General features: G+C 35.8%; 1 protein-coding gene across 3 annotated transcripts; it reads right to left on the bottom strand.

Moving 5' to 3' along the window:
- Nucleotides 1-3,204: 3,204 nt before the first annotated feature.
- Nucleotides 3,205-27,957, bottom strand: Kdm4d (lysine demethylase 4D). Of its 3 annotated transcripts, XM_087212306.1 has the most exons (3): nucleotides 27,561-27,956; nucleotides 26,056-26,147; nucleotides 3,205-5,671 (listed from the first exon to the last, which is right to left on the bottom strand). In XM_087212306.1, exon 3 carries the CDS (start codon nucleotides 5,320-5,322, stop codon nucleotides 3,751-3,753), a length of 1,572 nt encoding a protein of 523 aa, XP_087068432.1. In that variant the 5' UTR covers nucleotides 5,323-5,671; nucleotides 26,056-26,147; nucleotides 27,561-27,956; the 3' UTR covers nucleotides 3,205-3,750. The 3 variants fall into 3 exon arrangements, with proteins under 3 accessions (XP_087068432.1, XP_087068433.1, XP_087068434.1); XM_087212307.1 differs by lacking the exon at nucleotides 26,056-26,147 and having other exon boundaries at nucleotides 27,561-27,957; XM_087212308.1 differs by lacking the exons at nucleotides 26,056-26,147; nucleotides 27,561-27,956 and adding an exon at nucleotides 12,952-19,539.
- Between the last annotated feature and the right edge of the window lie 5 nt (nucleotides 27,958-27,962).

Genomic DNA, 27,962 nt, shown 5'->3' with positions numbered 1-27,962 from the left:
AACATAATGCAACCCAACAATTTTATTTCTATGTACAAAGATGCTTAGCAAGGTAGTGTTTGAGGTTATAAAACTGTGGAATGATCTACTTTTCAATACAGATCTAGCAAACTCTGTCCAGTCACTTTGATCTATATATACCAACATGCTTATATCTTGTAACTATTATTTTTCCACTCATCTGTTCAGAGACATGCATTCCTCAGTTTTTTATTATTATGAATGAGTAAATACCTAGGATTAGCATTGCTTTGGAAAAATGTTTCATTGTTTTAAGACACTGCAAAACAGTTTTTCAAAGGTGTTCATGATTTTACATTCCCACAAGCACCCTGTGTGAATGTCAAATGCTGTCACCATGCTATAGTTCCTCTCGGAGCCAGAATACATGTTTGCAGTAAAGCAAGGGTTATGCTGGAGGGGAATATATATCATGCTATTGTAGGAAGCTAAGTTAGCTAGAAATCAATATACAGTCAGAGAGAGACTGGGCCCTCAAAGAAGTCAGTGAAAAATAAAGATACAAAAATTGTGGCTGGAGGTGGAGCTGAAGAAGGCCAGGCCTCAAAATAAAGATACAATGGCCAAGCCTACATGCCTCCCTAAGGGATAAGCAGTAATTTGGAATTATTCTGTAATTAGCACCACCTGGTCCAGTGAGTGCAAATAGGCATCAGTCGCCCAGGTGGGTGACCACAGCATCTGGACCCATCCCTTCTCAAAAAATGCCTTCGTTCTTTCCATGTACCCTTCCTACGTGACTTGTTTCCCTATTGGGTCAATATTAGTTAAGCAGCTTTCTTTGTAATCCTACTGGTTGATTATACTTTGATCCACATTGTACTCCCATTGTGACTTTGCTGTGTAAATTACCCTTGACAAAGGGCCTCGGTGGCAAAGCACTTGGGACTCCTCCTGTCTCTCAGGAGCTCTCTCTCAATAAACCTTTCCTATTCTTGACCTCCCTTGTTCCTTTGAATTCAATCTTTAATTTCAGAGGACACAAACCAAGCACATCTGACATCTAGCATGTTGGGAGTTATATTTCTCCTATATCAATGCCAAGAACAAGATAATCGTTTCTTGTTCTGGTAATTTCTGATGTTCAAGGAGACATGTTTTCACCATGGGTTACAGAATCAATAATTCCATAAGCCTGATGCTGAGTTTATCATCTGGACATTTCCATCTCCCCACATCCCTGAACAATCGTGCAAAGGATTATGATGTCAGCAGTGTAACCTATCTTCATTTTCTCAAGGAAAGGATGCTCCACCACACCATGGAGACTTAGAGTAGTGCTGCAGTGTGGGTTCCCAAGGAGCAGACTATAAGTGTTCAGCACTCAGGATGTTTATTTTTTAAGTGCTTTTAGGATCCACAGCTGAGAAAGGAAGAGGAAGGTAGCAGGTTTCAGCAAAGGGGAAAATTCGGCCAGGGATTTAGCTTAGTGGTTGTGCTGCCTTCCTCACAAGGCAAGGTCCCGAGTTCAATCCCTGGTATCAAAAAAAGGAAAAAAGCCAAGGGCAAAATTTAACTGGATTCAGTCTCAAAGATGGTTCCAGCCAATACTGCAGGGAGTCCTAGTGTGGAAGTGGCTCTTCAGAGTTGTCCCAAGTTGAGCACAGATGGCCCAACTTTTATGGCCCAGCATTAAGCCGTCACTGGACATGGCCCAAACTGGGAAGAAGCACGGCTTTGGGTGAGGTACTGAAGGCATCTGACAGCTTAAGGCTGTCCTCTTCCTGCGTGCCAAAGGCACTAAGACTTTAACTAATGGCCAAAAGGTCTCAAGGTCTCAGTCATTTATCATACAACCAGTTTATTCCTTGCTCATGCAAGATCTACCGTGGGTTCAGCAGCTCTGTAGGGCTGATCTCTCCCAAGTGAATTCAATGTGGTTCTAGCTTGTGGTTCCACCATTTCCATATTAACTTAATCTTCCCATCAGCGAGGCATCTCACTCCCGTCCTTTTCTGACTGCGGTCCCTGAGCTCAGTCTCACAGCTTCTTTTTCTACGGAATAAGCTTCCATGTCTACTAGGAAAGACAGGGGTGCTCAGCTAGCCGCACAGCATAAAGATGAAGAGGATATTGCTACTCCTTACTCAGAAATTTAAAGAGACACTCACATATATACATATATATGTATATGTTATTTCACTCCTGCTTTCAGTTTTGCCTGGTGCTTCACATTTCAGAGCCTCATTGAAATTCTGTCGGTGGGAGAAAGGTAGGGTGGTTTGCAGTGGGGTACCTTGCTTTTCAGAAATGTCTTTCTGTATACAAACTATCATTTCTCAAAATATATTCTTAATTTCCCCATTTTGTTTATTTTCAACATTAAATGTTTTGTCTAAATAACTCAGTCTCATTTGTTTTATATAGATGGTCCAGGCAATTCTCCTTCTCCCCATTTTCCATATAATTTAGCAAATATTTAAATATGCACATCACATGATGTCTGCTACTGTTCTAAACTTCCCATGGCTTCGTCTTTTGAGGTGATGGCAACAAGTAGTTAACATGAGATACCAGGCCCACGTGCTCTCCCTTCCTCCCTACTTCCTCTCTATGCTCCAGACACAAATAAGCTCTCTTGCTGTTTGGAAAATCAGAATCACCAAGCTCCACGTTAGGAGTTCTGTTAGATCCTTTCAAGTGCAAAACACCAATTTGAACCTTCCATTTGTGTCAAGTGGTCCTCAAAAAGGTATCCTGCTCTGTGAAACCTTCCCTGACCAGGCACACAGGCCAGCACCTTCCCATTTTGCACCATTGTCCAATCTTACTTTAGTTCCTTCACAGCACGTTTTACTAATTGAAACTGTCTTATTCATTAATTTGTAGGCATGTGGATTGTGCTGAATAAATGAGTATAAAATGTATCTATGGTTTTCAAAAGTCTCAGGTGATGACACTTCTTTTCTATACTTGCTTTTTTTCTCCCAACAACTTAGTTCCTACTGCCCATCCTTAGATCCTCCATGTCACCCTCAAAGCAAAACTGTAAAAATCAAATACCCCAAGCCAGTGATATAGCCAGAACCCAACTTGCATCCCCCAAACTTATTATTCACTCTTGCAAACAATGTAGCCAGCCCATAAAAATAAATTCAAGTGTTTTTGAAACAATTAAGAAAATTCATGAAAGAATAACCTCTGTCCCTGCCTCACTATTTGAAACTGTAATATTAGAAATAGTCAAATTTTAACATTTAAATTTATTTATCTATGAACAAATACTTGATAACAACACATTTTAAATACATCAGTAACTTACAAAGGTCAAACCTTTCTGTGACTCTGTTAAACTAATCGGTCAAAAGTGCCTCAGTTTGCAAGAAATAGGTAAGAGTGAGGGAGAAAATGGAAGGAAAGTAAAGGAGAACCAAAGCCCTGAAAGTACAGCACCCTCCACAGTTGGTCCAGAGGATGGGAGACCCGCAAAGTTCAGGTTCCCAGCAATCTTAGTGGAATCTAGTTCTGAGACATAGTGTCCAGTGGATGAAACTTCAGCTAAGATGCAGAAGTTACCAAAGTTGAAAAATATCCCAAGATCTAGGAGGAAGGACAAAAATGGCAAATTTAATAATTACCACCAGACTGAGCAGCATCTGGAGCCATCACACTTCACTTATGCATGATCAATGTCCTACAAAGTGGTTCAAAGTTCAGTGAGTTACCTATGAGAGCTCTCAGCAAGCCTCCAGACTGCAGAGTAGTGGGCTATGAAGGCAGCCCCTGAGTTTAGGGATCAGAGGTTAAGCTACATTCAGAAGCTGTAGCAAGATACTGAAGTCCAGGGCTCTTAGGTACAGGGTTGACCATCAAAGCTCCATGCCCAGGTTGGAACTGAAGCTCTGAATCCAGAGCTGTGTGCTCCGTGACCACCAACCTGCGCTTCTTGGCTAGACCCTGGTGGATCGGCTCTTGAACCCTTAGTTGCCGGGGAGGACGGCCACGACGAGGTCTGCCAGCTGACAGGTGGGTATCCGGGACAGACGGACGCTGGGAGGCCAGTGGGGCTCGGCTGAGCTCTTGGGAGCTGTAGGCTGTGGTCCTGGACCTGGCAGCAGCATCTCCGGCAGGCGGTCGCCCAGATGCACAACGACGACGACCAGGACGCACATTCCTGCCACAGCAGGTCTCACTGCAGGAAGCCACAGGCAGAGGGGCTTGCAGGGCCTGTCTAAGCCTGAAGTGCCTCAGGCCCAGTGAAGCTCTCCTGGCTGCACGGACATCCTTCCAGGTGATCAGGTCCTGCTTCTGGGGAGGTATGAGTTCCCTGTGGTCCACTACCGCCCGGTCTTGACCCTGTTTCCACAGCTCATATCGCTCAGGTTGAAGGATGCGCACAAAAGCATCCATGGAAAAGCTGACCCTCGCCTCCCCACAGCTGCACTGAGATGCCACTTTACCATAATCGATCCACCGAGGGGTGGCAAAATTGATGGCCTCTGCACAGTTAAAGCCATGGTTGAAGCCAGCGTGATAGCCATAGGGAAACGTCACCATGAACTCCCCAGCCTCCTGAGTCACACAGCTGAAGGGGATCCCATTGTCCCTGAGCACTGTGGGTGAGATGAGAGCCACCTTGTGCCTCAGGAAAGCCCCACAGCCCCTGGAGCTGCCTGGGAAAAGCTCCCTGGCTAGGAGCTCCAGGCGCTGGCCATGCTCTGGGGGCACCGCATACCAAGTTTTGGGCTCCCCAAAGTGCAGGTAGTTGATGCTATAGAGGTCCATGTCCTCTGTGTGCCACGCGAATGTGGTCTTCCACATGCCAAAGTACAGGTAGGGTGTGTTGACTCCCTCGATGACAACTCCACATTCCTGCTCCAACAGGTCCTGAATGGTTCCCAGGCGCCCAAGGTTCCACTGCTTTGTGTTTTCATCAAACAAGGAGCCGCTGATGTCAGCACCATAAATGGGGGAATCATAGAGGCGATTCTTCCAGTATTTTCTCTCCAAATCTTCAAAATTCCGGTGTGGAGGAGTCTGATACTTTTTACTATTTGCCAGGTGGCGGTACTCCCCCACCGTCATGGCTTTCTTCCTTTTATGGTATTGAGTAAACACACCTGCCCTCCCAGAGACCACCTGCTGCAGAGGAGTGGTTATCATGAGGTCACTGATGTTGTCATAGGACTCTCTGGCTCTCCATCCCTTGGGAGGAATGACTTTGGCTAAGCCAGCTCTGTGTGCACCCTGGGATTCCATGTAAGTAATATATTTATCAAAATCATTAAACTCTTCTTTGGTTGGATGAAATATCATTATGTTACAGCTTGGATTCTCAGCACATCTGTTCTTAGACTTCATAGTTTCAAATTAATGGAAAGCAACCTCCCAGTTTTTAGATATGTTTTAGGTAGTTGAGGATGCAGGAAAATTCTACTTTTTAATTTTGAGTTGCTGTAGGTATGAGGCAACAGGATCTACCAGTCAACTTTTTGCACATGAAATAATAATCTTTCTTGGGCTTCTTGACTGATGAGTATTGTCCAGGAAGCAGGTTTGCCTAGATGCCAATGGTCACTCAGCCTGCAACTCTATTATTTTCCTCAGTTGGTACCTGGTTCTGTCCTCTTGAGTTCTACTGAATTACCCAGACCTGGGTGGATGACTCAGATATACAAGTGTGTCTTCATGGAAGTATCTAAAACAAAATCTGAAAGAATATAGAAAGATTGAAAATTAATGTTTGGAAAAAGTTACTGGGAAACTACAAATTAAACAGCATAATTAGGTACTCTCTTTTAAAAGAAAAGATAAACTTTACGTGATTATCAATACAAGTGATGATGTCGATGTGAAACAAAACACTAGAAATTCTCATACCTTATAACAAGGAATGCAAAGCACTACAAATCACTCTGGAAACTATTTGGACAGTATCTTCTAAACTTAAACATATACATGTGCTATGATTCAATTGTTCTATATGCACAGGAAATGTGTACAGTTATGGACTGAAAGTCACATCTAAAAATGCTTCTAACAACATTATTCCTAGTAACCAAATACTGTAAACTACCCAAGTGGCCATCAACATTACAAATGATAAGTACATTATAGTACTGTATATTCATACAGTGGAGTACTGTATATCAATGAAGATAAAAGCTATATAAATTCCACCAGCTGCTTTGCAAGCACAAGGACCCAAGTTTGATCCCCAGTACAAAAAAAAAAAGCTATATAAAAAGACAGGAATAGATTTTATAAAGATTATATTGAACAAAATTGTTAAAATTCAAGAGAATACATATTACATGATCCCACTTATATGAAGATCAAAATATTCAAAGTCAAAGTACTGGCTACCTTTGGAAAAGAGAGGTTGTAGGAAAGAAAGGGACCTAGAATAATGATGATCTGCTCTGAACCTGGGTGCTGGTTATATGCCCATCAGAATAGCTTCTGGTGATAATTCATCAAGCTATGGTTATTTTCACAGGCTTCTATATGTCAGTTTAAAATATAATTTGAGCAAAAACCATTAAAGACAACTAAGAGAAATATTTTATTGTACTAAAAGAAAAAAAAGAGCGATTGAAAACAAGTGAACTAAATATTCATTTGGAAAAGCTAGAAGGGCCGGGGATTTAGCTCAGTGGTTCTGCCATCTGCCTCACAAGAGCAAGGTCCCAAATTTGATCCCCGGTACCCCCCCCCAAAAAGCTAGAAAATAGAATTTGAAGGGAGGGAGGAGGGGTATTGAATAAATAACAAAGAATAGGGATCATGTCTTTCATTTCCTTAACTGATATTGTATGATGTAGTGGCATTCCCTATGGTTTGCATAAACTTGGGAGCAGCCCTACAAAGATATGTCTACCATGATAGAATTTTTCCTCATCGAGAAGGGCAATCCAAAAGATATGAAGTAAGCAAACAGTGTTCAGTCAGGGTTAGAATTTTTCCAGGTAAATATGATGCAGAAAGAGAGGAACGTGGATGTTGTTGGATTTGATGGAAGATCAACATAATGATCATAATGATGGACTATTAAATCTACCCTGGATAAAAAAGAAAATGAGAACATGAAGGTAGTGAAGGAGAGGGAAACAATATATGATTTTGTGTGTTGAATGTCTACATTACATCAAATAATTCTGTTGTGGCCCTATGAAATGTAAGTAACAAAGAGAACAGGATACTTTGAACAGATTTTTAAATTGGGGAAGTCTTTAACTGAATCTCTTTTTAAAATCAGTATCTCGAAATCTTCATGAATTTTGACTTTAGGGAATTGAACTTTACACTGTTTCCCTTTTCCCACATTCTACTAAAATATTTCTTCCTTCTCAGTTCTTGAAGTTCTTCCCTTTGCTAAGTAGATGAACTTGGCCTTTATCTTTATCACTTCATCAAAACACCTTATCTTTTTCATCTCCTACAGTTCTCTTTTGGCACTTACTGTTTCTACCTTATATACAATAATGACATCTTTATTTAGCCCTTGATTTTGTCATGTCTTTTATTAGGTACTTTCTATATAGTATTCCTAGTCAAACTTCACAAGTATTCCATGAAGTTGGTACTGTCAGTGTCCCATTTCATGGAGGACAAAATCAAGTAATCAGTCTTTTTCCTGACCTAAGCTTTGGTCCTTTTTCAACTTTCAGCTTCCTTTTAGTACCAAACATGTTAAAAACATAAAAATTTTACATTCATGAACCTGTTTCCTTATTTCTCTCTCCCTCTTTCTCCCTCTCTGATTCTACCCCCATCTTATTACTCAAATTCCCACCCAAATGCTGTGCCAGGATTTACCATTTACCTTCCCACATCATTGGTTCATGGAACATCTGCCCTTTCTGGCCTCTAGGGTACTAATATTCTTCTTCCCTTTCTCTTTAGTTCCTCCTCTTCTTGCTATCACATAAATGCAGACTTATCCAAAGCTCAATTCCCATCCCTTTTAATTTTTTCTTTTTTTCATTAAGTGTCCTACTTATGTTCATGACTTTTGTTACTATTGCATTATTTATTATCAGAGCTTTCTCTAATGCTGAAGATCTCCTGTACTTCTGCTTTGTTTCTGCATCTTGAATGGTCCACTGAGCCTCCAAAAGTCAACCTGAACCCATGACAGTCTAAATTTTTGGAATACCTAATCACATATTTCATTCTCTTTTATCTGAAAATTTGCTCTGAAAACAGAAAAGAGGAAATTTAGAAGAAGTATTAAATATTAGAAACTTAAATACCACATTAAGGGTCTTTCCTCCAATAAATAATAAGATACTATTAATATCACATAAGCCCATTTCATATTGAATATACAATTAAAATAAGCTTTGAGTTGAGCACTTTTTATTTGTTTTATAAACTACATTATTTCCTTTTTATATTTGTAAGGATTCTAAGAATGAAGCAACATCCCCTTATTCAGTCTTCAGATGTTATTCAGCAAAAGGAAATAATCTGGTTTTTTAAGTGTAAGTCTGCTCACAGCAAAACCACACAAAATCTCCCAAGTACAATAACAGTGTTAAGCCTTCAGTATTCCAGATAAATGTGTCACTTCTCTCTGTAAGTTTCAAATGGTTGTTGTGAGACTGTCTTCTTGCATCCATCAAGTGGAACCACAAGCTACCAATAGAGAATAATTGCTCTGTCACTTTAGATATTCATCCTTTTTATCCTTATCTATAGTGAACATGGTAACATGGAATTCTTCATCTAAGAAAACTTGACAGTTCTGACAACTGAAGAATGTATTCTCTTCCTATCAGTATGATAAAAAAATAATATTTGGTCCTTTAAACTTGAAGGATTTCTTGGAACAAGAATACTGTATTTCTTCCACATTTTAAAAATAAAATTGCCTCCTAAACTTCCCTGCTCTTTCTGTGGTGTGTGTGTGTGTGTGTGTGTGTGTATGTATGTGTGTGTGTGTTAAGCTGGGAAAAGTGAGGAATGAAGTTGGTTGAGCTTAATAGCCCCTTCGCTGCAGGCTGTACCTAAAACGTAGCATTAGAGGAAAGCCCCTTTTTCTTTCAAGTTACATATACAGTGTATTCCAAATCTATTACTTCAAATAGGGGATTGTTGGCAAAATACCTTAGACATTAGTCATTGTTTCTTCTGACAGTCAATATCTAAATGCTGCACTGAACATTTTCTTTTCAAGTTAGAAAGTCTTCAGCTGGCTGTGGTGGTGCACACCTGTAATCTCATTACTCTGGGAGCCTGAAGAAGGAGGATCTCAAATTTGCACCCAGCCTGAGCAACGTAGTAACTTAATGAGACCCTGTCTCAAAAAAATTTTTTAAAGGGCTGAGGATGTAGCTCAGTGCTGGAAAAAATAAGTATATTTATCACTCACTGAAAGTAATTTATAACCATAATATTTGATAGCTGAAAAAATATTATTTCATGGAGACAAGTGATTCCCTTATTATTAGACAGTTATTTTATTTTTACTTTTCCACAATTACTACCAATCACTTACACTTAAATATTTATACCATATTTCAGTACCTAAAACAGTATATCCAGTAAAATACTGATTGAGGGCTGGGGATTTAGCTCAGTGGTTTCACCGCCTGCTGCGCAAGCACAAGGACCTGAGTTCAATCCCCAGTACCAAAAAAAAAAATACTGATTGAATGAAATTCCTTACAGTACATACTTATAAATAGAATTCCTTTACTGTGTGATTAAATATTTTAAGATCTTTTAATACACAGATGAAAACTTTCCTGCAAGAATCTATCATTTTACATCCTCAGTATTGAGCAAACTCATTTTGTTTTGTTCGCAATACTCAGATTAAATCCAGGACCCTCACACTGAGCTACATACCCAGCCCTTTTTGATTTTTTATTTTGAGACTGGGTCTTTCCAAATTGCTAGATTGCCCCAGGCTGGGCTTGAACATGTGATCTCCTACCTTAGCCTCTTGGACTGCTGGAATTACAGGCATGCACCAACACACATGCCTGAACAACCTTATTTTGGAAAAAAAAAAACACACACACACAAACTTTTGTTTTGTTTTGTTTTGTTTTTTTGTTTTTTGGTACCAGAGATCAAACTCAGGACCTTGCACTTGCGAGGCAGGCGGTGGAAAAAAACACAAACTTTTATTCACTTGGTGAGTGTAAAGTGTAGCTCAAGTTGTAATTCACACTTGTAAATTATCACTAAGGTTATTATTTTTTCATGAACATTAGCCTTTTGGATTTTATTATAAGTATTCATTTATATATTTTGCATATTTTCTCTAATACAATCCTAGTATGTTTCCTCATCTATTTAGGATTATTTTCCATATTCCTTATATGAATAGTTTGCCTGTTAAACCCTTTGGTAAATATGTTAATAGTTTTCACCAACTTGCTACTTCTTTAATTTATATTTCTTTAATTTCATTTAATTTAATAAAAAAATTTTGACATATATTTCAATTTTTTAGTTTCTGAATATACTTCTGCATATAGAGGCTCATAAACATTAATTTTTCCCCTTTGTTTATTGTACTTTTAATTCTCTTTTTAGTGAGTTTATTAACTTTTAAAATTGCTCTATGGTATTGGTAAAAGAATGGATAAAAGGAGGATATAGTCTGTTTCCTAGTTCTTTATAGGTAAATTGTTCCTTTTCTCAATGTTCTTAAATTTGTTTAACCTAAAAATCAGGCTCTTTGATGAAGACAGAATTTTTGAGCTACTTCTTTGATGACTTTCTGTATTCTTTTTCCTCTGTACGTAACTCATGTTAATTGGATATTGGACTGCTCATAGATTCACCTCTAATTTTCATCCTTTTTTCTCCCTATTTCCTATCTTTTGAAAAATTTTCTTGTCTTTATATTGTAAAACTCCTTTTATTTGTCTTTTTCATTTCTCTTGCAAAATTTTAAATTTCCAATGGGTCATGTCTGTTCCCTTAGTTTTTTGTTTGGTGACTTTTGGCTTTTTTGTTTGTTTTGGTATATATGTAAATTCCCTTTCTTTTCTTTCTTATGTTCTTGTTTTTGTTTTATAGGTGCATTTCTTCTTTAATTCCTCCAAAAAATTTTAAAATACTAATGGTTTGGGGAGGTTTTACTATATGATGTTTCTTTGAAATTGCTCCCTCCCCTTTTTGGTCTCTTATCTGTCATGTTTAAGACTTCTCGCTGGGGATTTAGCTCAGTGGTTCCAGTGCCTGCCTTGCAAGTGCATGGTCCCAAGTTTGATCCCAGGTACCAAAAACAACAACAACAACAACAATAACAACAACAACAACAAAAAAAAAATATCTTTGAACGAAGATGCATCATGTAAAGGTACAAGTTCCCAATGAGAAATGTAAATGTGTTGTATACCTAAAATGTACCAATAAAAGAATTTTTTTAAAAAAAGACTTCTCAAATGTCTGATAGTCCTTGGCTCATATAGTATAGTTTGTATAAAAAAGTACAGTTCAAAGAAGCTTATTAGAAGCTAAAGGTGCACGACTGGGTTTAAGAATGTTTCCCTGCACAGTGATCTGGCTGTTTTCCAGGTGAGGCCCCTATGCTGGTATCTCTAAAGCTAGTCATACTCAACAGGTCCAGCCTTTCTCCTACAGGCAACAGATCTGGATTCCCCACCAAAAGGGAAAGAAAAAAGGCCTAAAAGTTCCAGTATCCAAGTTGTAGAGTTCACTTAACTTGCTTCCCCCATAGTGACCATACTCTCAATAGTTCCTGGACATTTCCAGTCCAGAGACCACCTTCCCACTAACAGTAGAAAATGAAGACCAGTCATTTACCAGGGTCAGAAAGTGGCAGTTTAACTGGCTTTCTGAGAGAAAGTGTGAACTTGGGGCTCTATACGTGTCTTAGACTTTCAAAAAATCAACCTCATCTCACTTCAACTGCCACTTCCAGAGCTACCCAAAGCCATGACATCCTAAGCCTTTTGGGTTCTATAGAGAGAATTGTGTTGCTTCTTGGCTTTTGTTCCTGCCAATGTAGGACTCAACTTTCCAGGTTTGATAAATCAGTTTATGCTTCTCCATATGCTTTCCAACTTCCAAATTTTGTTACTACATTGTCTCCTTTATTATTTTTTATCTTTGTATTTTTTTCTTTTTTGGGGGGGGTACTGGGGATTGAACTCAGGACCTTGTACTTGTGAGGCAGGCGGCAAAACCACTGAGCTAAATCCCTGGCCCGTACATTTATTTCTTAAAATGTAAGCCCTGTTACTGTCATTTAGTTAGGTTGGGGGAAGTAGTAAAAAATGACTGATGACTGGTGATTCCCATCTTTATTGCTCTTTGTTTTCCCAAATGTATCTCTTGATACTTTCTTATACAAACTCTTGGCTATAGTCGAATATGTGTAGTCATTGGCCCCGATGCTATGACTTCCTTAATTAACTTTTCTCCATTCTCCTTTCAAATTACAACCCCTGACTTGCAGGCCAGTCTGGGGCTTTGCTACATAAGGAATCTTTCTCTACCGGTCCTAGACCTTAGTTAGAATTCTGTCCTCGGTACTCTGTGGGCAGCACTATTTGCCTGGGCCATTTACTTGGTACTTAATACAAATTGTTGAGGTGGGAGCTCTCCAGAATGTTTGACTTGACAGACAGCTTTAATCTTTACTGGGCACTTATCTAAGATAATAAATCTCCCCCAGGAGATGTTTGTTTCTTTCTCCAAGACATCTGCCTGTCTCTACCCCACAAGCTTCAATATTCCTTTCTTGATAAGCTTCATAGCATAGAAAAGGTAAAAGGATGACTTTTGCTGTACCCTTTGTGCCTACAAATGCCAACATTTTGTGTGGAGCAATCATTTAGGAACATCCAGAAGGTGTGTGGCTATAGAGTTGATGATCCATGGCAGGAAGCATCACGTATGAGTAGCATAAATCTTGAAGCTTGGATATGGCCTTTAAATCCAGAAATTTCAGTGCCATATTCACTGTGACTTATAAAATAAATTGAACATGGAATTATTTACCTCATTTGAGTCACCTCTATTTACTTTCATCTGTTGCGTGGATAGTAGGGCAGTAATAGTGGTATCTAGTAGCAGAAAGGCAGGAGTCAGATGTCTTCCGTAAGGATACACAGTCGATGAAAGCAATTACTAATATATCCTTCCTTGAACTGTCAATAAACTATAAATACATTTCTTGAGTAGCATGTAGTCTGGTTCTTGAACTATCCCACAGATTCTGTAAATTACTTAATATTTAAATAACAACCCCCTTGGCTTAAGCTAAATAGAGTGAATTCTGTAATATGTAACTAAAAGAACCCTGACTGATCCATTTCCCCTCCATCATTCCTAGTCCTCACATTCAATCACCATGCAGTCTAGCTGTTTCTTCTGTTATGTTCTTCCTGTGTTTTTAGAATTTTCAATTTTAGACATTGCAGTCACTCAAATTATGAAAGATATGGATTTTATTCCCCACCCTAATAAACATAGACTACCTCTGCCCCTCTCATATGGCTGAATCAAAATTTCTAGTTAAATTAAAACCTTGAGGGCCGGGGATTTAGCTCAGTGGTTTCCGCCGCCTGCTTCACAAGCTCAAGGACCTGAGTTTGATCCCCACTACCAAAAAAAAAAAAAAACCAACTGGAATTTTTACCGCATAGAATTAGTCACAGCTGGTTCTTTAGTGTACTGTGATTACACTGCCACTCATGTACAAATATTTATCCTATAGCTGAAAATTGTCTTCTTTCATTGGTTTTGTTTTATACATATTCATTCATTCCCAGCAATTTAAATCTTCTAAATGAATAAAACACACCAAATACTGAAGGTTTCACTCCTCAAAAATATTTTTCCTGGAGCTTGCTTGAATCTGGACTGGTTAGTCTTGAGGTTGTGGCACAGCCTGCATCTAGACATATTTATATCCATCATAATCAAGGGGATTACTTTTCCCTATTATGTTAGATCTCTCAATCCCCTCCATCTCAGGCTCTTTCCACTTACTCATTAGTGTTGGTAAAGCATGGCCATCAGGAGTATCTTTGAAAGCTTCATTAGAAGGTGAAGTAGCTTACAAAATCTCCAAAAGGCCCAGAGAGTAGGGTTTGAAGATTGTACAGTCAAGAATCATATCCAACTTATCTAACAAAGTGTGTGAGGTATTCATGTATCTCTTTCACGTGAAAGCACCAGACATTTTCAACTAGAATCTATGCCACTTCTGCCTCTGAAAGCTCAGTCTCCTACCACTCTTCTCCAAAAGCAGATCCTTTGCAAAACCTACTTCCTCAAATTTCTTCAATTGAGGTCTTTCATGGAAATGTCCTGTTGGGAGACTCCTAGGTCATAATCCGTTTAGAACATACCTATGCCTTTTCATAAATGCTGGAAAACTTAAGTTCTAGTTTCAACTATGGTGAGGTAGGGATCATAATGTGGACATTTTCTCAAACATAGAAAGGAAATTTTAAGTTATTGAGTGGCCACAGATATCACAGTTGTTTATCAGAGTTTGAACATCTGAAAATGTCTTTGTTCTACTCTCATGCTTTTCTTTCAGGATTGTGGAGACACGCCTTTATTGAATTCTATCTTCTGAAATCCAAAACCAATCTGTTTTCTGATCTTTCTTATATACCACCTGTTTTAATTCCTTGGGTACTTTTAGGATATTACTTTGACCCTCATTTTATAAGATTTCATTAAGTTATGATTGGTATATCTTTCTTGTCAACTATTGTACTAAGCCTTCCAAAGTAAAGACCAATGTCTTTCTTCCTGTGAAATTGGTTTCTTTTTTTATCTTTTATTTTTTTGGTACCGGGGATTGACCTCGGGTCCTTGCACTTGTGCAGCAGGCGGTGAAACCATTGAGCTAAATCCCTGGCCCTTTTTTTTATGTATTGTTTTCCATTCCACTTTCAGTTCTCTTCTCTCTCATATATATGTACATACAAGTAGTTGGATATCAGACTTTTTGACTGGTCTTTGAAATATCTTCTCTTATTTTCAAACATTTTGTGCTGTTATTTGCCAAACCTATCAATTATTTTTAATTTCCAGCAATTATTCTTGTTCTTTGAATACCTTTTTAGTAAAGATTATAGAAATATTTCCCATGGCTATAGATTTTTCGCTTCTTCCTCTAGTAGTATTAATCATAGTTATACTTGATTTAAGAACCAGGCCCAAAAGAGTTGGATTTGCCATGCAAAATAGTGACCTTCATAGATAATACTTTAATAAGGATCTAATCATTTTCTTTGGAGATAGATACACCTATCAGTATCTGAAGCTAAGAATCTAATAAAGACTAAGTTTAGATTTCTCTAATTTGAAACTGGGGCCCAGAAATTTATGTCTGAGTTTTGTTTAGAGCAATTAGAACCTATAATAAAAACCTTCATCCAACCAGTGAGAATTGAGACTTTTATATTTCATATTTGCTTCAAGTAGTTTTTTGAACAACTTTATTGAGGTATAATTTACATAACACAAAATTCATCCATTTTAAGTGTACACTTGAATGGTTTTCAGTATACTTACAAAGCTGTTCATGCATCACCACAACCTAATTTTAGAATGTTTCCATCACTCCAAAAAGGATCTTTGTTCCCATATGCAGTCACAGCCCATTTCCACCCTCACACCCAGGCAACCACTAATCTACTTTCTACCTCTATCAATTTGCCTATTCTTAATATTTAATAGAAATGGAATATATAATGTGATATTTTATGTCTGGCTTCTTTCAGCACTTTTTTGAAGTTCACTTATGTTGTAGGATGTATTAGTATTTTGTTTCTTTTTATTCACAAATAATATTCTACGGTTATAGCACATATTCATTCATCAGCTAATGGACATTTGAGTTGTTTTCATTTCTTGGTTATTTTGAATAACGCTATTAGGAACATTCATGTACACAGTTGTATGTGGACATATATTTTCAATTCTCTTGGGTAGGTACCTAGGGGGGAACTGCTGGGTCTTATAACAACTTCTGTATTTAACATTTTGAGAAATTGCTACATTTTACCAAAGTAATTTCAACATTTTATATTATCGCCATATAATAGAGCTCCAATTTCTCTGACATTCTCACCAATACCTGTTATTGTTTTTGTTATAGTAATTCTTGTATGAATTATTGATTTTGATTTACATTTCCTAATGATAGAGCATCTTTTCATATACTTATTGGCTATTCACATATCTTTTTCAGAGATTCCTATTCAAATTCTTTGTTCAATTTTTTGTCTTCACATTGAACTGTAAGAAGTATTTATATATACTGGTAACAAGTCCTGTACTAGATATATGATTTGCACATATGTTCCCCAAGTTGTGGGTTTTTTTACTTTCTTGACCATGCCTTTGGAAATATACAAGTTTTGAAATGTGATAAAGTCTACTTAGCAATTTTTGATGTTGTTGCTTATACTTTTTGTGTTGTTTCTAGGAAATTAGTGCTGAACTTAAGATTATGATTATTTTTCTGGGGTTTTTTCCCTAAAGTTTTTATAGTTTTAGCTTATATTTAAGCCTATAATCAATTTTGACTTAATTTTTGTGTAAGGATCCAAATTCATTAATTTGCATGTGGATATCCAGTAGCACCACTTGCTGAAGATTATTTTCCCCTACTGAATTGCCTTGAAACTTTTGTTGAAAATCAATTTACATAAATGTAAGAGTTTATTTTGGACTTTCAACATATTGCCTTGAGCCTATTTTTATACTGTGCTAGTATTATCATTGTTCTGTAGCAAGTTTTTAAACAGGAAAATGTAGTCCTCCATATTGTTCTTTTTCAAGATTATTTTGGCTGTAATGGGTCTTTTTTGTTTCCACATGAATTTTAGAATCAAGTTTTAATTTCTGAGGGAGGAAAACAGCAGAAACTGTAAGAAGAATTACTCTAAATCTGTATATCAACTTGGGGAGTATTATCATCTTCACATTATTTAGTCTTCTTCCCCATGAACACCAAATATCTTTTCGTTTATTTAGCTTTAGTTTTTAACGTTTTGTAGTTTCTAGGGTGTAAGTCTTGCATTTCCTTCACTAAACTTTCCCTAAATATTTTATTCTTTTTGACAATACTGTGAATAGGAGTTTTCTTAATTTCTTTCAGATTATTACTAGTGCATAGAAATCAACTGATTTTTGCAAACTGACCTTGTATCTGAAACACAGATGAATTTTCTTGGGTCTAGTAGTTTTTTAGTTTCTTAGAATTTTTTATATATAAGGTCATGTCATCTGTCAATAGAGATGGTTTCATTCCTTTCCTACCAATCTGGATACATTATTTTCCTTGCCTAATTCTCTATCTAGAAACTTCGGTGTCCTGAACAGAAGTAGTGTGGAAAACATCCTTAAGGACCTTGTTCCTACTTCAAGCACTTTTAAGTAGAAGAAATAAATACTTCATATGAAGTAGAAGTCCATTTATATTCCAAACACCAAGCCTCTTCCTCCTTTTCCCTCCCCATAGGTAACTACAACCATGAATTTGGTACATTTCCATTTCTGGATAGCTTTTCATTTGTGTGTGTGCGCACGCATGCGTGTGTGTGTGTCCATAATAGAGTACTGTGTTGTATACCTATTTTAATTTTATATAAATTGTTTATATGAAAATGTGATCATTTACTACAATTTTAAAATTCAACTTTAATAGTTTTAAGACGTGTTCCCATGTATGTATATACACATATATATATTCTAAGAATGTATTTTACTAATGTATATCTCTTGGTGAGATTTACATTACTTCCAGTGGATCCTATTACAAATAACACCTGATATGTCTTTGTGCTTATATATGATTATTTATCTACATTAGATAATTTGGCAAGTGACATAGAAACTAAATTCTGGGGCCAGGAATTTAGCTCAGTGGTTCTGCCACCTGCCTCACAAGCACAAGGTCCCGAGTTCAATCCCTGGTACCAAAAAAACAAAAAGAAAGAAAAAAAGAAACTAAATTCTGTATTTTACTAGGCGATGTCAAATTGCTCTACCCTCTGGCTATCCTAAAACATTAATCAATAGAGTAGGAGAGTTTCTGTTTCTCCGTAACCCCAGGTACACATAACTCCAGTGTCAGCTTTTTTGGTTTTTGGCAATTTGATTGATTTATGTCCTTTTATTATCAATATCATTATAAGGTGGCCTGTTGACTGGTGAAGTCAAATACTTTTTCATTGATTTACTGACCTTTTCTAGATTTCAGATCTGTGACTCACCAATTATCTTTTAATTATTTTTTGTTAGATTGCTTTTTAAAACTTTTTCTACTGGTATGTAAGTTTTTTTTAAATGTTTGGAATACTAATTCTATGTCTCTTGTATTTTCACAAATACCTTATTCCAGCCCATCACCTCCATTTACATTATGTCACAAACATTTTTTTTAATTAGGTGTAATCAAATTTCTTAAGCATTTTTATTATCACTCATTCCTTATTTCCAATTTGTAACCCACTGCTTTGAGGTCACAAAAATTGTTAGCGTCTTACAATTTTTTTTTTTTAATTTTTATTTGGTTTCACTCATGTAGAACACTGAGTTGGTGTTAGGAGGCAAGGATCCATATTTTTGGTTTTGCCTTTGTTCGCTTGTTTTAGAAGTACAGTTGTCTATTACCATTTTCCCCCATGAGTGGTAATCCTCCATACTCATATGCCAAGTTATAATATAACAGATCTCTTCCTAAACTCTCCATCAGGCCCAATCATTTATTTGTATATTCTATGACAATGCTACACTCATTTAATTACTATAATTTTATATTTAGCATTGATAGTTGGGATAATAGAAGTCTGCATCTCCTTACATGGCCTTTTTTTTTTTCAGAAGTAATTTGGCTAGATTTATAAACTTCAGCATTCATTTTAGAATAAATCTGTGAAGTTCTATAAAAATCCTTTGATTAGAATCACATTAAAAGTAAAGAAAAATTTGAGGAAGATTTCCATAGCTCCTATTGAGCATTCCTATTCATTAACTGGTATATTTGTCCCTTTATTCAGATCTTCATACGTATAATTCAATACTAGTTTGAAATTCATTCTGGAATTTTCCATGTAGATTGCTATATTTCTAGAAAAAAAAAACCAAATTATATAGCTCCTCCTTTTCTGCAACTAATACTTCTTATTCTATTTTGGTGCTGGGCAGGAATGGAAGTCCTAAATAACTAGATATGATCTTTAGTAAAACACTGAATGTTGGCTGAGTTAGTAAGAATTTTACACTCATTTTAGATTTCAACATGAGTGGTTCTAAACTTTAACATTAGGATACATCTTATCACTTATCATCTAATCTGAGATACTTTTGAGAACAAAGGGACCCGGGAATGATACGCATAAAGAAGAACTCTACTAATATGTGAAACAGTTAAAAAGCAATAGTTGGGCTGGGGATTTAGCTCAGTGGCACCACACCTGTCTTGAAAGCGGAAAGTCCTGAGTTCGATCCCCAATACCACAAAAAAAAAAAAAAAAATAGAACACAGAACTCTGTACTTTCAAACTGTAGAATATAATTTCTTTTAAGTATAAAAACTTTAGAAAATTAACCCTAAAACTGTGGCTATAAGACAAGTTTTAAAGAAAAAGGAGTTAAAAGTAGTGACCACAATACAATAAAGTTAGAAATTAGTAACAAAACAGATAACTTGTTGTCTTATAAAATTAAAAATACATTTAATGAAATGAAACAAAAAACACATTGGGAAATACTTTGATCTAAATGAGAGTGAAAACACTACATTTAAAATCTTATGAGACACTGATAAAGAGCATTAAAAGAGAAATTTCCTTAAATATTTAAGAAAAGGAAGATGGCTAGAAAATTAAATGAACTAAGCATCCATCTGAGGAAATTAGAAAAAAAAAAAAAAGTAAAGAAAGTAGAAGAAAACCATAAGGCCAGAAACTGATGAAATGCAAAGCCAATATAAAATAGTGAACAAACCCAAAAGTTTTCAATTCTAATAAAATTGAAAAATCTTTAGTAAAAATGGTGAAGAACAAAATAGAACACACAAATAACCAATATAAGGAAAGATAAAAGGACTATCCCTACAGATGCTGCAGAAACTAAAAAAGAAAATAAAGATAATACAAAACTTTATATAAATACATACTGATTGAAATAAATTCTTAGAAAAATATAATAGCAAAACTGACAAAAAGGAATAGAACATTAAATCTATCCATAACCAAAAAGAAAACTGAAGCAGTTGTCCAACTCTTCCCAGAAACAAAACTCTAGGCTTAGATGGTTATACGAGCAAATTTTACCAAACATTGGAGGGAAATGTAGATCCAATCTTAGATAAGTTTCTGCAGCACCATTTTAGGGTAGTTGAACTTATTAATCTTGTCCTTTGTGCTTAGTTTATATTATTTCTTGATTGAAAATGTGAGAAAAAAGAAAGAACACTTCCTAATTCATAATACAAATTATATAAATCCTCTGCAAGGACACTATGAGAAAGAAAAGCCAATTTCTCTTATGAATAGAGATGCAAAAATCCTACATAAAATGTGACCAAACTAATTCCAGGAATGTATGCATCATGATCCAGATGTATTTATTCCAGTAATGAAAGGTTAGCTGCAAATTTTAAAACTTTTATGATAAATTAATGCAATAACATGCATTACAATAGATTAAAAGGGAATCTCAGATGCAGAAATAATATTTGATAAAATTGATCATTTTTTCAGCAAACTAAAAAAACCTTAGTAGTAATAAAGCACATCTACCAAAATCACAATAGTAAAAGTTAAAAGTTTTCCTTTGTAGTTCAGGGAAAAGACAAGGATGCCTGCAATCAGCATTTTCATTCAACAATGTCTTGAAAGTCCTAACCAATATAAGAAAAGGAAAAAAGGAGAAGGAAGGGGAAAAAGACTGAAAAGAAAGAAACAAAGTTATCATTATTGGCAGATATGACTGTATATATGAAGAATCCAAAAAGTCACTGAGCAAACCATTTGAATTAATAAGACAGTTTGGCAAGTTCTCAATTTAAAATAGCAATATATAAAAATCAATTCTACTTCTATACAACAGCAACCCAAAATTTAAGAAAGATGCCATTTACAGTATCATTAAACACTAAATAGCACCTAAAACTAAACCATTTCTATGATGACTATATTAAATATACTTTAAAATATTTAAAGATGACTTAAATAAATACAACAGTATATAACCTGCTAATAGATTTAGAGACTTAATGTTGTAAAAATGTCAATTCTTCTTAATCTATAGATCCAATGTTATCTCAATCAAAATATCAAAAGTATTTTTGTGGAACCTGACAAATGGCTCCTAAATTTTATATTAAGGTTCAAAAGACTAGGGAGCAAAAGCACTCATAAAAGAGGAATGACATAAAAAGACTGTTCTGCCAGATTTCAAACCCTGTCATTACATCATACACAAAAATGAATTTCTGGTGTAGTTGTGGAAAGCCTAAGAAACCTTGTGAAGATAATATCTGAGAAAATTGTGATGACCTCAAAGTAGGGACACTTTCAATCAAGAAATATCATACACTAAGCACAAAAGATTAATAAGTTCAACTACCCTAAAATAAAAGATTTTTGCATATCAAAATCAGTATCAGGCCGGAGGTAAAGCTCAAGTAGTAGAGCACTGGCCTAGCATTCCCAAGGCCATATGTTCAATCACCAACTCACAAGATAAAACAATCATTATAAAATCATTCCAAAAGGAGAAGCCAAGAACTGGGAAATTATACATGCAACACAAGTAAGTACTAGAGAATTTGTATCCAATGTATTAAAAACTCATAGAAATACATTAAGAAAAAGAAAATTTGATAGAAAAGTACTTCACAAAAGAAATTTAAATAGACAATAAGCATATAAATTAGCAATCAAGGAAGGAAATAGTAAAATTTAAATGATTTTTTGAGACAGGGTCTTCCTATGTAGTTCAAGCTGGCCTTGAACTCACTATGTGGCCAAGGCTGGCCTCAAACTTACAGTGATTCTCGTGTCTCAGCCTCACAAGTGCTGGGATTACAGGTATGCACCACCACACCTGCCTTTTCAATGACATACCACTACATACTGCCAGATGAGATGAAAATGAAGTTAGGCAAAGTGTAGAAGATTACAGAACTGGAGAATGTCTGTCGTGCTAATGAAATATATAAATATATATCTATAAATAAATTTATATATTTAAATGTTAAATATATTCATAGATATATGTGAATACATATATTAACATATATACAAAATGCACACATATATACCTCTACACATTTCCAAGAATGTTTATAGTGGCATTATTTGTAATACCACCATAGTAGAAATATAATTGATAAGATCATATAGTGCATTTTTAAACAGTAAAATTCTATTTATCATGCCACAGCTACCCATAACATATATTGAGAGGAAAAATGCAAAACACAATAAAATATATGATTCATTTATATAAACATTTAAAGCTTATTAAGGTTCAAACACTAGCAAGACTAAGTATCATTTAGAAATATATACATAGACATTTATTGAAACTTATTTCAGGTCTTTATACTTGATCAGTTTTGGTAAATGTTCAAAGGTCACTGAAAATAGTGCAGTTTTCCTATTTTGGTTGTAGGATTTCATATCCATATAAAAATACAGTAAGCATATATACATAATACACGCTTATAAGCACACATATATGTTACAGCAATGGCATTATCGACCAAGCTGAATTTATGTTTAAAAAATTCCCACCACAATCACAGATTGGTCAGCTTTCTCTTATAATTTCTTTTTGCTGCATATTTTTCCAGCTATATGGTTATCTACATACATGTTCATGACTGTAATATTTTCTAGTGAATATTTGTGATATAGTAAGATGCACCTTTTGTCCTGTTATTCAATATAAAGAATATTTTGATAATATTGCTACATAAAGTTTTTGTTTATAATTTGCCTGGCATGTCTTTTTTATCTGTTCATTTTCCATATTTTAGTTGACTGTTTTAATATGCTTATTTCTAATTATGTTAGTAATAATGGTCTGGCCTGCTAATGAGATGGTCCTGTGGTTAGGTTAGACAGAGGTGGTTAAGTTATAACCGTATCAGTACTCTAGTGAACGATATGTCCTATACAGGCTATCTCTAAGAAGCCACTTCTCTGAGCCCCAGAGTATCTTCACTTAAAATCAGGATTTTATTGGTAGAGTACAATCCACTTTATTTCTCTATTTTTCTTACTTGTCAAAACATATAAAAGCACTAGTTCTTTGTATTAGAAAGTACATTTTCAGGTTAAACTTTCAATGCATATCCTATTACATATATTACTTTATTTTTAAATGTGATTTCTGACTGAAGAGCATTGGAGCTTTTTTTCCCTATTTTGTATTAAAAGCTTCAAATATATTTAAGTAAAATTTTTACCTTTTGTGGGTTGATAACTGTAAATAAGGGGGTTTACTAGAATTCAGGTAAGTGATTCAACTGGTAGAAATGTAGAGAGACTTGATTAGAGTTATAACTAGACTGAGTAACTTAATTAGAATTTTGATGATATATAGAAAGTTTGATCATCACGTGATTTTTTTATTAGTGATTTTTCTCCCAAATGGAAACCATTTCTCTGGGTCTTGTCATATCTTCATTTGAAATCAGGATTTCAGAATGTAAGTTAATGTTTTCTTCTTTAAAATAATAGAGTAAGGCAGTAACTTTGTACATCAGAACATTTTTCCTGATAAAACTCATTCATTCAATCCATCCATGCACCCATTCATTTATCCTCTCATTTGTAAAATTTTGACTGGGCAACTGTTGGTGTCAGGCATTGTTTCAGTCGCTTGGCCTACACTCCCTAGCAAAGATCCTTGCCAGGGTAGAACTTATATTCTGCATGGAAGAGGTAGAGAGAAAAACAAATGCAGGATTATTAAATGGTATAAGATCATGGGAGATGATTTGTGCTGTGTAAAGAAGAAAAAAAGAGCAGAGGAAGAAAGAAACAGAGTACAGGATTTTAGGGTACAGAAGGATAGAACAGCTGCAATTTTAAATAGGGTTGTCAGGGTTGGTTGGCCCCATTTGAACAATGACAAATAAGAGAAGGAAGAGAGTTCTTGGCAGAGAAAATAGCTAATTCAAGGCTCCTAAGACAGATGCAGTCATATATCTCTAAACACCAGGAAAGAATGTAGCCTAGATAGGTACAAGCAAGTGATGAGTCAAAGAGGCAAGGGTAAGGCTAGATCATGGAAAACCTTGGAGGCCATTTAAGTACTGTACTTTACCTCTTATTGTAAAGGTAATGGGAGCCAATGGCTCCTTGCTATCTGACTAGATGTCCTTTTCTTGCAAACCCATCCTACTATATTAATTTTTTAAATTATTATACATCAAATGGTGTAATGTGATAATTCATTGTTACTTTCATTTTCTTCTTTCATATTTATTGTCTACTGTTGTTTTGGAATTGCTTTTTCTGAATAGTTTGTTTTGCCCTTTATTTTTTTAATTAGGTTGTTTGTGTTTTTATATTATGCATATTGCTATTAATAATAATAATATTTTCTATATTATAGACATTACAAAACACATCTGCTAATCTAGCATTTAGCTTTTGGCTTTGTTTTTGACATCTTCTGATATAAAATTAAATTTTTTTCTAAAAATTTTTACCCCTCAGATCTCATAATCTTACTCTTCTTACTGAGAGGAACTTACAATCTCAATCTAGGCAACACAGAAAAAAAGAATGAAGAATGAAGTAAGTGACAAAAGACTAAAAGGAAAGAAAGATAAAATAAGAAAGGTAGAAAATGTCTGGATAAAATTAATTTTTATATAGGTAAGTGCTTTAAAGTCCTCACTTTAAGACTCTTAGATATTCTGTCTCGATTAAACATCTTTTCAAATCCTAGGTTCTAAAGTTTCTCAAAATTTTCTTCTTTTTATGACTTCTTTTTTCCCTTTTGGGTATTTTTCAGGGTAAAGTCTGATAACAGAATTTATGTATTACTTCCTGCCACAAGAATAGTCAGTTTTGCAATCAGTTATTAAATAAAACATCCTTTTCACATTGAAAAAAAATACTTTTCTCATATTAAAAGGAGCATTTTCAAGATTAAAATATTTTACACTATGTTCAAAAGCTGGCAAGAATGATCTGAAAGAGATGGTGGCTTCATAGATTATGAGAAACAGGAAATATGGCAAGATGCCAGTCACTAACAAAGCGGAGGAATTAGGACCCACAGCACCAGGGAAGGGTTTGGAATGACCTCATTTCTAGGCAAACATGCAAAGCTGAGGACATGGCCAGAGCCAAAGGCCACTTCACAGATATGCTCAGAAGGGTGACAAGGAGTAACCTTGTTTAAGAGCTTCTATTTTCCCAAGGAAATTAAAATATTTTCTACTCTCAAAAAGAGGAGGAGTAAGGAAAAAGAGGTAGAAGAGATACATATAGTTGAAGAAAGAGGGGAATGTGGGTACTATTATTGCAGAGGGGGAAGATAAACAATTAGGGGAATATAAGTGAAATGGCAAGCAGAATTAAAGGTCCAACTAGATTTTTGCAGCGATAGGTTTCAAATAACAATTTATGAAAGCTTATATGATCTTTGCCAGCTAGGTTAGCTGACAGGATGAATTATAAGTTTTCAGTAAACTTTTCAACATTTAATTCCTTTTTAAAAAATATTTTCAAATGGTTTAATCAAAGCTTTTGTAATTTCATTTTATTAGTACTTTCATTTAAGTAAAAAAAATTAAGCTTTTTTATTAATATTTTCAGACCTTTTTGTCAAGAGCTTTTAATGTTGTGATCTGACTGATTATATTATATATTGGTGTTAATTAAATTATTGGGAGCTTATTTGATTACAGTTGGCAGTCAAAAGATTGGGTAGTTAAATGGATTGGGGTGACTCACTTGGGATTCATAAAGACATTTAGTATATAAAACTGTGGATTATTTTTTATGATTGTGTCACCATCTTGCCATTGTTACTCTATTCTTCTATTTCATAGTGCGTAATTCATTCATTCATTCATTTATTCATTCAACAAATACTTACTCAGCACCTATTTTGTGCCAGGCACTGTTCTATATGCAGAGGATACACCAGTGAACAAGAGACAAGGTTCCTGCTTTCCTGGAACTTATGTTCTAATACAGGAAGATAGACAATAATAATAAAAATAACATTAATAATGATAACTAACATTTATTTATCAAATACTGATGCTGAGACAATTCTAAGCACTTTACAAGCATCAATTTACTTAATCCTTATAGTAACAATATGAGGTGGGGACTAGAATTATCCTCATTTTTATATGAGCAAACTGAGGGCACAGAGAAGGAAAATAACTTGTCTAGAGTTTACACAGCTAGAAAACGGACTAAACTGTAATTTAGAACCAATACGAGCTAGATCTTTTTCTCTCAATGGCCTTGCTATGCAGCCTCTCAGGCCAAAAACAAGGAAATGCAACAAACAGAAAACATAAAACACACAGGTAGTATTTACAACTATGAAAAAATAAAACAGGGTGATGTGATGGTGTTTGTGGGGGTGCAAATAGAGACGGCAAGGAAAACCTCAAGTACCTGTACTATTAGAGCTGAGACTTGAAGGATGACAGTATAGTTACTTCGGGCCAGAGGCAATGAAGAAAACCTTGCATAAATGCGACTTTTATTCTAAGTGCAGCAGAATATGATAACGGAATATAACCTCATCAGATTGATAATTTTGAAAGATGACTTCCACTGCTACATGTAAAACTGTAGGACAAAATAAGTAGGAAGACCCATGGGGGCAATTATAAGTGGAAGAGGACTGTGGTTTGGATGAAGGTGATGCCATGGAATGACATTTAGGGTAACTTTTGAAAGAACTGGCAAATGAACAGAATCAGAGAAGTGAAGGAAAAAAAAAAAAGAAAAGTGAAGGTAAAGGAATTTAGGTGCATATCTTGGGACATTGGTTTGAGTTACTAGTATGATGGTAGAATCCTTTAAGGTGTGTAAGACAGGGGTAGGAATACCTTCCCTAAGAAAAGTCTAGATTTGCATCTTGAACTCTGGGGGGAAGCGACTTTTTCTACTTTTCTTTCTTAATTTAAAATTTTCAAAGACAACTTAGGGAGAAAAATACTTAAATGTTAAATTTTATGAGATCCTGACATAGGAAACTAAGTTGGGAAAGCTGGATTTTAACAATTACGTATTGAGCATCTAACTCAGGCCCATCTCTGTGTGACAAGATACCAAGACAAATAAAGCCCTGCCCTCAGCGAGCTTTGGGATGGGAGAGAGCAATGGTGACCCCCGCCCCGCGCCCTCACTTTTCGATGCCTCATTAAAACTTCACCTAACGCTTGAGTAGCCATTTTAATTCCATCTCGCGCTCCTGGCAGTTGGGCCCACCGTTCTAGACGTTCAAGGTCGTCAACGCTAATACTGTCATCTTCCCTCCCAGTAACACTAAACGCTTTTTTAATAAAAATAAAAATTTTACAAACAATACGACTACAACCTTTGCTTTGAAGTCTAATATTTTTGCAGGAATGGTACCTTTATAAAGATCGTGGTTGCCCCCGTAACATATTTGTTCTTTCTTCATATCCAATTAAATGAAAACTAGTTTTTCCGTAGCCCAACTCCCTAGGCTTGTTGGGTCTACCTCAGGAGAAAGGATGGAAGCAGGAGCCGTTGAATTTAAACAGTTTGGTGTAATCCTAGCCGGGGACGTGGTGTCGGCTACCCGGGGCTTCCCATCCACGCAGAACCGGAATGGAGGAGTCTGGGAGGGGGTCGGGAAAGGAAAAGACGGAAGAGACATTAAGTAATTGGTTCTCCAAGGTATAAAATGATATTTAGGGTCTACTCTAAGGCACTGATTTCAAACACCCGCCCCCTGGGCTGCTTCGGCCCCGCCCCTTGATATCGTCACACCGACTTCCACCAAGACCTCTG

This window comes from Heterocephalus glaber, unplaced genomic scaffold, assembly GCF_053883595.1.
Source record: "Heterocephalus glaber isolate CG9 unplaced genomic scaffold, H.glaber_assembly_v1.0 deba00001429, whole genome shotgun sequence".
NCBI lineage: Eukaryota > Metazoa > Chordata > Mammalia > Rodentia > Bathyergidae > Heterocephalus > Heterocephalus glaber.
Note: the sequence above shows the minus strand (reverse complement) of the source record. Positions and strands in the feature narration are given on the sequence as shown.